Source organism: Kryptolebias marmoratus, linkage group LG5, assembly GCF_001649575.2.
Source record: "Kryptolebias marmoratus isolate JLee-2015 linkage group LG5, ASM164957v2, whole genome shotgun sequence".
Lineage (NCBI taxonomy): Eukaryota > Metazoa > Chordata > Actinopteri > Cyprinodontiformes > Rivulidae > Kryptolebias > Kryptolebias marmoratus.
In genome coordinates this window covers 1,451,831-1,463,090 of record NC_051434.1, presented here as the reverse complement: position 1 = coordinate 1,463,090, position 11,260 = coordinate 1,451,831, and the positions used below count along the sequence as shown (strand labels likewise).

Here is an 11,260-nt window from a genome sequence, read left to right as displayed (position 1 = left end):
CCGCGGGCCGGGGGGGGGGGGGGGGGGGGGGGGGGGGGGGGGAGGGGGAGGGCAACACGTCGGCCGGGAGAAGCCACAAGTGAAAAGTAAGTCTGCAGGAACTTTTATTTAGGATTAAAAACAAAAAGCTGTTTGTTTAAAAGCTGTTTGTTCTTCCTGCAGAAATTGCTCCCATGATGGCCAAAACCATTAAAGCGTTCAAGAACAGATTCTCCCGCCGGTAGTGTGACGCAGATCAGTTTTAATTTAACTTTAGCAGCATTTTAACCAGAGATCTTCTTCCTCTGCAAACACGGCACTTGGCTTTCCTCCTGACCCGACAAACAAACGGGCCGAGCTCCACAGAACCGACGAGAAGCGACAAGATCACGGCTTCTCTCCCGCAGGGCTCGAACCCGTTACTGTAAATCCTTCGAGACGATCAAAGTGTTCCAGGACGCAGACGGCCTGTTACCTGTTACTGCTCCCCGGCTGGTGGGTTTCAAGTTTTTGTTGCACATTTTTAAGGAATTTATTTTTACCGACAGCAGCAGAGCTGAGCACAAAACCTGGAAACGGAGAGGAGCTGAAGAAACGAGGATCGAGTTTTAATCTGGTGATGATGACTCTCAGCTACTACCACACCAAACTTTAGCTCAACATCTGCAGAGCTGACTGAGTGTGGCGGCCATCTTAAATCAGATTCATTGAGTTTCATTCAAATCTGCCCAGCAGGTCAGGGGATATTTTGCTAACAGAGACAGCTGGATCAGGTCTTGTTCAGACATATAAACAGTATTATTTTCTTTCAGGATTATAAATCTTTAAAGTTTAGCAGTAAAAGGTCTGAATCTTCATGAATCACACTAAACTTCGTTTAAAGGCCTCGCTCTGGTTGAAACGGCTTCAGTTTTTCTCTCCTCCTCAGATTATTGTTGTTTTTTTATTTTTTTAGCATCTACCTACTTCTGCAGACTTTGTGCTTTTTTAGAAGGTAGCTGCTGCGACTTTTTAACTCTTGAAAATATTTAACTTTGTTTGTAAAAAAAAAATTTGCTGAAATTTCTTCAGAAACTTTATCTTTTAATTCTGCTCCGCTCTACTAGCTTTCTGCTATTTTTAACCTTTTGCTTTTAGCTTTTCGTTAGCCTTTTGTAACTTTTATTAATTATTAACCCTTTCAGTGTCCAGTTTCTGCAGCTGATCAAACCAAGTATCTCCTGAATATTTGGACTTTTTAAAACTCGACCGTAGCACGCAGCAGCGACAGGAAGTGATGTGTTTTATGGAATCTGTCCGGTTTATTGTATCGAGACAAAATGAGTGTTTTCTGAGCACATTCAGTTGTGTCAGGCTAGCAGTTTCCCTCCGTTTCCAGTCTTTGTGCTAAGCTAAGCTAACGAGCTGCATGTATTTATTAAACAATGTGAATTTTATTAAATATCCAGAAAACAAACAGAAAGTTTCCAAACTGTGAAATGTTTCTGTTTGAATTACAAAAAAATACTTTTGATTTTTATCAGCATTCGTTTAGTTTTGTTTTTCTTTCTGACCAAACGACACTAAAATGGGAAACTTTAGTCTGTTTTTTTGCTTCACGGCTGCTGGAAGATTTTAAAGTTCTTATTAAATCCTGTTTTTTGTGGTACGTTTTAGTGTGTGCGGCTAAAATGAAATCAGAAACGTGTCTTGTGTTATTTGAGCGCTCCCGTGGCTTGAGATCATGTTTTCCTGCTGCTGAATGAGTCTGTTTCTATCTGCTTCACTGTGACAAACTGTTGAAAAGAGGGAAGGAAGTCTGGGGGAGGAGGAGGAGGAGGAGGAAGAAGGCAGTTCACAGGACGTGATGAGATGTATTTATTTTAAACTGTGGGACCTGGTACCCCTCAACATGGGCTTGAGTAGATGAAAAACTGTAATTTTATTAGATTTTAATAAATGTTCTATGGTCATTTTTAATAAAATTGACTTTTGCCCCTAAAAACTGTCTGCTTGGCTTTTTCTTGTGAAAGTTATATACAGCAGGAAAATTTAAAATCTTTTTTTCAAATACATAAATAAGAATTTCAGGTTTAGAGCACACAACTGCAAAATCTGTGATTTGTAAACGACTAAACTATTAAATTAGGTTTAAAAAACATGTAAAACGATAAAACGTCTGGATTTACGTTCCTCGCATTTGTAAACAGTTTGCGACAGTCTCAACGTTTAGCGGCAAAGGACGCGAGCCAATCAGGAGGCAGAGCTCGAGTGTTTTGCCCCGCCCCCTCTTTAAGAGGACCAGCGAAGCAGCGAGCAACTTCCTGTGACTCAGGGTCTCTTCAAAATAAAACATTCGCTTCAAAAATGCTTGAAAGCAAATTATATTTTATTTATTCTTCGCGAAATACGTTAAAACGCATAAACGATTTAAAACTTGAATAAAAATAAGTACTTTATGCAAGAAGCAGATAGTTTCAACAATAATAAATAATTATTATTATTAAATACTGAAGATATACTGTATTTGGAAAACAGGGCTAATTATTGTAGACACAACCCTTAAATCATGAAGTTTAGGTGTTTAAACGATCAATAGGTTTTACTTATCTAAAAATGTTGAAACACAAGAACTGATACTGAAAAAACAAACTTAAAAGAATTCTTCAGAAAGTCTGCAAAGTTACTGATTAAGATCACGTTACAGGATTACAGCAAAGTCTGTCAGCTTAAATGACACCTATAATAAATGCTGTTTTGTTCTGTAGTTCTAATTCACAAGAAAATTAACCTCATGGAGCACTACAGGAAAAAATAAATTTTAAATTCTTGTACATGTTGTTAAACTAAAGAAAATGAGTCCAAATAATAGCAACAGACCCGCAGGGTTTGATTTCAGGATTTGTGAAATACCTAAGATTTGTTTGTTGCAGTCAAAAAGAGAGATTTAATTTTATGGTTTAATTGTAACGATAATTGACACTTAAATGACATAAAAAAGAGACACTTTATTTTGAAAAGCTCTTACCGGAAATACAAAAACGGTTTTGCTCGAGTCGAGTCGCGTCACGCTGCGAAGCGAAACTTGCTGATTGCGTCTCAGTTTATAAAACGATTTAAAAGCGTGTTCAGGCTTACATATATTTATATTTTATTCGCGGTTTGTATCTCAGAGCTCGGCGGGTTGAGCCCAGGATGTCCGGACACGGACACGGGCACGGGCACAGCTGCGGGTCCGAGGGGGAGCACGAACCCGCGGAGAGGGGCCTGGAGTTCGGACTCTACAGTCGCATCGACCTGGACAAGGTGCAGTGTCTGAACGAGAGCAGGGACGGAGACGGGAAGCTGGTGTTCAAACCGTGGGATCAGCGGAACCAGCGAGACAAGGTAGCCGCCGCGTGGAGCGTCTTCCCCGGGCAGTCTTCCTGCCTGTACCCGCCCCTCTGAGCGAAGGCTCCGGCAGTCTTTGTTGTTGGAGAAAATAATAATTTACAACTGGGCCAAACGGAACTGTAAGTCTGTTATGAATAAAACATTTTAATTATAGCATTAATCCTGGTAAATATATTAATTTATTTAAAAAAATAGTGACTTTTAATCAGGCGTAGATGAAGACGCTCAAAGGGGTCCTTCAAACCATAACAAACACAACTTACTACAAACGAACAAAGAAAAAAGGTAAATATTTGTGAAAATGTAATATAAATTAGACAAAATAGATATAGATAATAGATAAAATAAAATAGAAAATATCTGATGCGAAAATGAATAAAACAGTTGGTGGACACAAAAAGAACAAAGTATTTTAAACACGAATTAAAGAACAAAACAGCAAAAGATAAAACACTGACGTGTGCACATTAAGACAATAAATGTCGACCAATAGGATGAAAGCAAGACGAAAAATGGGACAAATATTCATAATGGATTAAAATAAGCATTAGAAAGACCTGCATAATAATTGCAGAAAGATACAAATGAAGACAACTATATTTAAAGTCTTTTTAAAGTCTATGTTTTGCCTGTATTATGTTTCATATTTAATGTGACCAGAAATGTCATCAAATCCTTTTAGTTAATTAGCTGGCAACACTAAATGTTCACTTCGGATTTTGCTGTTTCAGCTTTCTTATTGAGCTGCAGATTATAAATCACAGAGGAAGACAATCACTCACAGCAGTTTTTTTTCTTCCTACAGTATGTTGAGAGTGACACAGATGAAGAGCTGCTGTTCAACATCCCGTAAGTCCTAAAATCCCCCTCAGTCTGAACTTTGACCTTCTGCTGTCTGTCTCTGTGTCATCTGAATCACTGTTGATCAAACTGATAACTTTGGTATATTATAGTTTTCTGGACCTGAAGTGTTTCTGTTTAGTTTCATTCTTTGTTGTCTGTAACTCTAAAATCGTTTCTCTTCGTGGCGTCTCCCCTCTCGTCTGTCAGCGTCTCAGCGTCCTCTGTGTGAGTAAACTGAGCTAACTGTGTCTCATCTCTTTCAGTTTTACCGGCAGCGTGAAGCTGAAAGGAATCATCATCTCTGGAGAAAACGATGACTCTCATCCGGCTGAGATTCGACTGTGAGTCTCTGCTTCAGTTCCTTTAAAATACTAATTATAAAACAGGACAAGTTTGACTTGAACGCTCTGTATTTAGCAGCTTAATCATCTTCTCTTGTTTCTTGTTCTTCTCCTCAGATACAAAAACATCTCTCAGATGTCGTTTGACGACACCGGCAGAGAACCTGAGCAAGCCTTCAGACTCAACCGAGACCCTTTGGCTGAGCTGGAGTACCCAACGAAGTGAGAACACACAAACAACAATAACAACACACAGGTGGAGTTTAAACCTCACAGATGAATGGAGAGTACGGTCTTAAGATCTTCTTTCTTTCTTTAACACTGTCAAGTTTCTGCAACATGTTCGGACAATGAAAACTCCATCACGAACTTCTCACGTCTTATCTTTATTTTGACTCTGTCAGTCCCAACAAACAGTCTGAGCACAGATTTCCAGAGGAATAAAAGAATTCCACCTTCAGATAAACCTGTTTAAAATCTAAATCTAACCTCTGCTGGTTCCTCATGTCTGCCTGAGTCAGATTCAGTCCCTAAAGCTGCGTACACAGAGACCTCTGAGTCTGCAGCAGCTGATTCAGGCTGCTGATCCTTCTGGACCGCTGGGTTCCTCTCAGGAACACGTTCTGTTCTGCTGTCCTCAGCTGAAAGACACTGTGAGAGCAGGAGCGTCTCTGTTGATGTTCAGGTTTCAGTTTTACAGCTTGATTTCCAACTTTAATCTCGGGAATCATTTTAAAACTTTATTTTCTTTCCCCAAAATCTTATTGACTCTTATTTAAGCCAAACCATCCAAGATTCTGAAAACCAGTTTTTTTCATGTTCTTCCACCTTCAACATCTAATCAACCCAAGTTTTTACTATTTTTCTTGTTCTGCTTGTATTGTTTTTATTTTAAAAATAATCCCTTTAACACTGGTGTTTCTTACTGTGCTGAAGCTTTAAAGGTGTTTTTATTTCTGAGTCAATTTGGTTAAATTTGAGTTTTCTGACACTTTCACACAGAAGTGTTGCTGCTGCTCTGTTTTGATTTCAGGATCGCTCGTTTCTCCAACGTTCAGCACCTCTCCATCCACATCTCCAAGAACTTTGGAGAAGAGAACACCCGGGTGTACTACATCGGCCTCAGAGGAGAATATTCACAGGTTTGTTTGAACCGTAAAAAACTGTTGATCTGCTGCATCGTGGGGTTTAGTTTGGCTGATGTTTGAAAGACAATATTTAAGTTTTTTCCTTAACTGCAGTTTTAACAAACTGAATCTATGAACTCTTTGTCCTTTTTAGGCTCACAGGCATGAAGTGACCATCTGTAACTACGAGGCGGCAGCGAACCCTGCGGATCACAAAGTGGACAGCATCATCCCACAAACCAACTTCATTTCCTGAAGAGGTGAAGAGGAGAAGGAGGTTTCAGAGGCGTTCGCTAGCTGTCAGAAAGATGTGTCCGGCGCTGTTTTCAGGCAGCCGAGTCCAGCTCAAATTGAGAGAACGACGACCGGCAAGCTTCATTTGTTTCCGAGAGCAAAGCTGCCTCTGCGTTTCCTCGGCAACGCTGCGTGACGCTTGATGTGGGCAAAATATTTAACAGTAAATGCACAAAATGTTTGACGCACAGAAGAGTTCTTCTGTTCAATAAAACACTGAATGCTGGGAAGATAACAGAACGGTGTCCTGTCTTTGGTTACAAAGATCCTGGTTGCCATGGCAACACCCAAAGTCATTATTTGCTGCATATTTTTAGATTTAAAACATGAACAAATTAGCTTGATTTGATGGTTACAGAAACAGCAATTTGAAGCCATTTTTGGTGTTACTTTTCAAATAATAGGAATCAAACCCAAGTTAGACAAAATGCACAAATTCACATTAACTTTCACCAAAAAGACAATGTCTAGCTAAAGGCTTAAAAGCTTTAAAATTCAAAACACTACCTAAAGCTGCAAAAGGCTAGATAAAACTAAAAACACATAACGACATAACCAAGTCTGAAGCAGATTTCAAGAAGAACAATGTTTTTGAATGGTCTGAACAGATCTTGGTGTATTTCTATGGGGGAAATAATATAGTTGTAAATAAATATATATGTAAATAAATAGGGAACAAAAATAAATATATTATTTATTTATTATTACAGGGCTCCGGAGAGTCCCGAAACGTCATTCAGGTAATGATAGAAAACTTGTCGTTAATTTAAATAAAAATAAAAATCCGAGTAGGCGTCGCTTCGTAGTGACGTCACAAGTCGTGACTCCGCCTCCTGCTTGTGTGCGGGCGAGTACCGGAAGTTCCGCCCCGTCGCGAACTGGGACAGCTAGCGGTGAGTGGATGCGTTTTGTACCAGCTAGCGGGCCTCGGATGGGGTTTCAAACACCTTATCCCGGTTCCAGATGAAATGTTTTGAGATGTTTTAGTGTTTAAGGGATTCTTTAATAAACGGCCGGTGTTCGGGCTCCCAGTTTGAGCCGTCACGGTTGCCCGGGCTCCGTGAAGTCGGACACCGGCAGAGGTCAATACATTGATGTTCTGTTAGCTCGCAGCGGCTCTTCCTTCCCGGTCAGTGTAGATGTGTGTGTGGGTAGCTAATGCGGGATTAAACCCCTAGTGTGTGTGTGTGTGTGTGTGTGTGTGTGAGGGTGGGGAGTCGGTGTGTGTTTTTTAGGGTCAGCGGAGGCTTTGTTTGCGCCGTGATCTCCACCGCGGCTAACAGTTGCAGCCATTCATTGTCTCCGGATGCTAACGCGTTCTAATCAGATTAAATGATGTCATGAAGCGGAGCTGCTGGTTCCTGCGGGGCCGTGCGGGGACCTGCCGGACCTGATCCCGCTGTTTTCCAGCTGATGGGATGTTTCTGTTCAGGCGGTTCTCGGACACACCGCCTAACTGAAGTCACGCAGGACGGAGACCCGTGATTTCACTTCTTTGTTGTTCTTTCAGGCAGTTTTATTCAATTAACAAGAAATCTGTCAGTAGTTGGCATGCAACAAAATATTTGAGTAAGGCAGTTATTGTTTAAACACGTTTATAACATGTTTTAGAAGATCTTAAACACAGTAAACTAATATATAGAAGAACTAAAGTGGCTGTAGCAGCTGCTGCTGCAGCTTCATTTTCCTGGCTGGTAATTAAATATACACAGACATGACGAACTGAGTAATCAGTCTATAGCTACTAAAAAAAACATAAAAAATCCCAGTTTTATGCCTCTTAAAAACCTTCTGAATCTTGAAGGTTTTCTGGAGAATCGTGAAGAATAAATAATTTCAGGTTTTAAACCTACTGCTCGCCAAGATTTATCTATATATTTTTAAAAATGACAATGAAATAAACATTTTAGAAGATTTCTTCAATCAGAAACTTCAGCAGACAGTAAAACAAACCAGTTTTTTTTGCAAAAGATGGTTTTTGTGTGCAGCGTGAAACTATTTTTACCCTCAGCGCTGCGGAGAGCCATCTATTGTTTTAAAACCCCACGCAGCGATGCTGTTCTCTGCGTCGGATGAAAAATAACTGGTCAGGGTGTAAAAGTCTCATTTGGTTGGTTCGTCCAGTGCTTTTCAACACCTGCTGTTCCTGTTCAGAGCTGAAGAAAAACTCCTCAAAAGGTTTGAATGATCCGAGTTTAGGTAAACATGACCTTAAAGTCAGACACAACTAAAGTAATTAAACAGTTACTTATCAGCTTAAAATAACTAAGGTACCGTCACTAGTATTACTTATTCTGCAGGAGAAACATTATTTGGGTAATAAATTGTTATTAAAATTAATATAAGCTGTCAAAATTAAAGTGAATAACTTTTCATTTATAGTTTCCACCTTTGAGCTCCTGTGAATCTTGAACAAAGTGAGACGTTAGGAGCTTTAATATTTTGTTTCATGTTTCATTTTTCTAAGTAAACTCAGGTCCTGAAATGAACGTAAACCTGGAGTTCGGGGTCGGCAGCAGTTCGTTCTGATCCACGTTGGATTTAATCCTCGGCTCTTTGGCTCGAGCTGAAGCCTTCTGTTTCCTGCTTCTTTCCCGTCTATTACTCATTTATCTCGGGTTAAGCTGCAGAACAAAAACAGCCGCCTTTTGTGCACACTTTGCACCCTGAAGTCACACATTTACTGCCCACCTGCAGGTATTTTAGCTGTTTATTTGACCTCCACACACGTTGGTGTTTAGCTGCTGGGGAATTTATCTCTCATGAGGAGTTTCCTCGCTGAAGGGTTACTCATTAACCTTCGTGTTTCGGAGACTTCCTCGCCTCCTGCGTCCCGTCCCACATCATCTAAAAGCTTTCACTGCTGGACTTTACTGTGAACGCTCGGTGGCTGACTCACGACAAGCTGTGGTCGATTTACAGCAGAGAGGAGCGTTTCATTTCGTTAATGAGTCCGAGCAGAAATCTGACTTCTTGAGTGCTGTGTGAGGCTAAGCAGGGTTGAACTGATGAGTTCCTCCTCAGAGCTGAAGCCTTCAGGTGCAATCATCTCTCCACCTGTCTGCAGAGCCTCCGCCCACCTGCCCATCAGGTGTACAGAGAAACAACTCCATTAAAATTTAAATTGAAAAGAAAAGGCACCAGATTTAGTTGTAATGAGACGTAGAGCTGCAACAATTAAGTGTCGAATCGATGAAGTCGGTCGACAGAAACCGTTCTGCCAATAAACGTATTTAAGGCCGGCGGTTACTCTGCCGCAGGTGGAAGTCTTCTGTTCTCTTTGGAAAATAAACCCAAACATGTAGATTCATGCATTTTACCCAACATGTTTACAAGAAGTCATATTTTCTCATAAGGAAATCTACAACAGCCTCCATCAGAGGCGTAACCGAGGTTTATCAGGACGCAGGCATCGTGGTTGCCCATAGCAACTCGGGTGAAAACATCTTCTTAAACCAAATAAAGCGGATTTAATAACTGATACATCAGTAGGCTGGTAATAAACAGAAAATGTTCCTCTGCTGCGTGACGAGTTTAACGGTAAACGTTAGAAACCGGTGAGATGTCTGCAGCTCCACGGCTGACCTCTGGTTTGTGTCTCCTGGTCCAGCACCTCCTTCAGTGTATGTGTGGCAACAACATGTCTGTACCGCTGCTCGCCGAGGCTGTGACGGTGTCCGGGTCGGAGAAGGAGACCGCAGCGGTGAGTGGAGCCGCGCTGACGCCCAGACAGGTGAAGCTGTTATCAGGAGCAGCTCTCTGAAATGATTCAAACTGTTCTTCTGTTGCAGATGATCTTCCTTCATGGTTTAGGAGACACGGGGTGAGTAACTTTCTATCACCTGCTGCTGAAATACAACACAGCAGGTTAAACTTGGATTTTGTCAGATTTAAACTTGTGTTTTGATAAGAAAACGTCTGTTTTCCTGCAGACATGGGTGGGCAGAGACTCTGGCGGCGATCAAGCTTCCTCATGTCAAGTTCATCTGCCCTCATGCGTGAGAATTAGTTTGTTTTTCTCCTTTGTCAGATTTTATCCTTCATCTTAAGTCGTAAACATGTTTTGCTCCTCCTCCTCCCCCCCCACGCAGGCCTAAAATCCCCGTCACGCTGAACATGAAGTCCATGATGCCCGCGTGGTGAGTTGGGCGCCGTCTTTCTGCTCCACACTGGATGCTATTGTTTCCGTGGAAACCACAATAGCGCGATTGTTGGTGTATGGGTTCATTCCTCACGCCGGCCTTTGTTTGTGTGCAGGTTCGACCTCATGGGCCTCAGCCCCGAGTCCCCAGAGGACGAATCAGGAATCAAGAAGGCAGCAGACAACAGTGAGTTTAAAGGTTTTTAACCCCAGCAGACAGAGGAGGAGATGCTTCATGATCTGTCTTCAATAAATGCTTCCTTCAGAGGGTTTCATTTGTCACAAGCAGACGTGAAAAACAGAAACATTTTAGAATTTCTGCTGAGCCGTGGAGATATTTCCCTTCTAATCTCCACTTCTGTCCCTGCCTGCTTCCAGTCAAGGCCCTAATCGAACACGAGGCCAAAAATGGGATCCCCCCCAACCGTATAATCCTCGGTGGTTTCTCTCAGGTGGGTGAGACTCGTGCGTCTGTCATCTTTAATAAGAAACCAGCGTGTTTTTATAACGTTTGCCTGTGCTGCTCCTCAGGGTGGAGCCCTGTCCCTGTACACCGCTCTGACCTGCCAGCATCAGCTGGCCGGCGTCGTGGCCCTCAGCTGCTGGCTTCCTCTTCACAAGAGCTTCCCTTCGGTACTGGAGCAGCTGATTCCATGCAGTTGTTTGCAGATGTTAAATCAGGCGTGGGAGCTAGTTTCCCGCTGCGCAGGTAGAGAGGGATGACGGGCAGGGCTGTTTTTGTCTGTCCTGCAGGTGTCGAGCGGAAACAAGAACCTCCCCATCCTGCAGTGCCACGGCGAGATAGACTACATGATCCCCGTGCAGTTTGGTAGCATGACGGCAGAAAAACTCAAATCCATAGTTAACCCTCAGATGCTCACCTTTAAAACCTTCCCAGGGGTCCCTCACAGCTCCTCTCCTCAGGTACGCCTCTTCACAACCTGCAGAGGGTCCACAGAAAACTTCTCCAAACTTCCTGTTTGAGCCCTAAAAGCTTCTGTTTCTGCTCTGATGTCTTGCAGGAGATGGCAGTTGTAAAGGAATTTCTCGAGAAGCATTTGCCCCGGATCTGACCTCACCTCATTCCCACTGTGACCCCCTCTCCGAGACACTGACCTCTGACCCCTGATATGCTATTATTCCTGCAGGAAACAGCCATGAGC

At 42.2% G+C, this 11,260-nt stretch overlaps 3 protein-coding genes across 5 annotated transcripts in view; all 3 read left to right on the top strand.

Moving 5' to 3' along the window:
• The window catches only part of eloa (elongin A), a 9,746-nt gene extending 7,783 nt beyond the window's left edge, over window positions 1-1,963 (top strand). Inside the window, exons 12-13 of the mRNA XM_017436307.3 lie at window positions 7-86; window positions 163-1,963. Coding sequence (XP_017291796.1) covers window positions 7-86; window positions 163-224 — 142 coding nt within the window. The 3' untranslated portion in view covers window positions 225-1,963. The remainder of the gene's footprint in view (window positions 1-6; window positions 87-162) is intronic.
• Window positions 1,964-2,987: 1,024 nt separating this feature from the next.
• pithd1 (PITH (C-terminal proteasome-interacting domain of thioredoxin-like) domain containing 1) lies at window positions 2,988-6,191 on the top strand. The gene is made up of 6 exons (XM_017436328.3): window positions 2,988-3,345; window positions 4,157-4,200; window positions 4,458-4,535; window positions 4,653-4,757; window positions 5,569-5,677; window positions 5,817-6,191. The coding sequence occupies exons 1-6, from the start codon at window positions 3,154-3,156 to the stop codon at window positions 5,916-5,918; spliced, it is 630 nt and encodes a 209-aa protein (XP_017291817.1). The 5' UTR covers window positions 2,988-3,153; the 3' UTR covers window positions 5,919-6,191.
• Window positions 6,192-6,790: 599 nt separating this feature from the next.
• Window positions 6,791-11,260, top strand: lypla2 (lysophospholipase 2). 3 transcript variants are annotated; one of them, XM_017436355.3, is made up of 10 exons: window positions 6,791-6,849; window positions 9,567-9,659; window positions 9,748-9,779; window positions 9,889-9,954; window positions 10,048-10,095; window positions 10,214-10,284; window positions 10,476-10,549; window positions 10,629-10,730; window positions 10,851-11,021; window positions 11,120-11,260. In XM_017436355.3, the coding sequence occupies exons 2-10, from the start codon at window positions 9,582-9,584 to the stop codon at window positions 11,168-11,170; spliced, it is 693 nt and encodes a 230-aa protein (XP_017291844.1). In that variant the 5' UTR covers window positions 6,791-6,849; window positions 9,567-9,581; the 3' UTR covers window positions 11,171-11,260. The 3 variants fall into 3 exon arrangements, with proteins under 3 accessions (XP_017291844.1, XP_037831717.1, XP_024866380.1); XM_037975789.1 differs by lacking the exon at window positions 6,791-6,849 and adding an exon at window positions 6,879-7,038; XM_025010612.2 differs by lacking the exon at window positions 6,791-6,849 and adding an exon at window positions 7,063-7,085.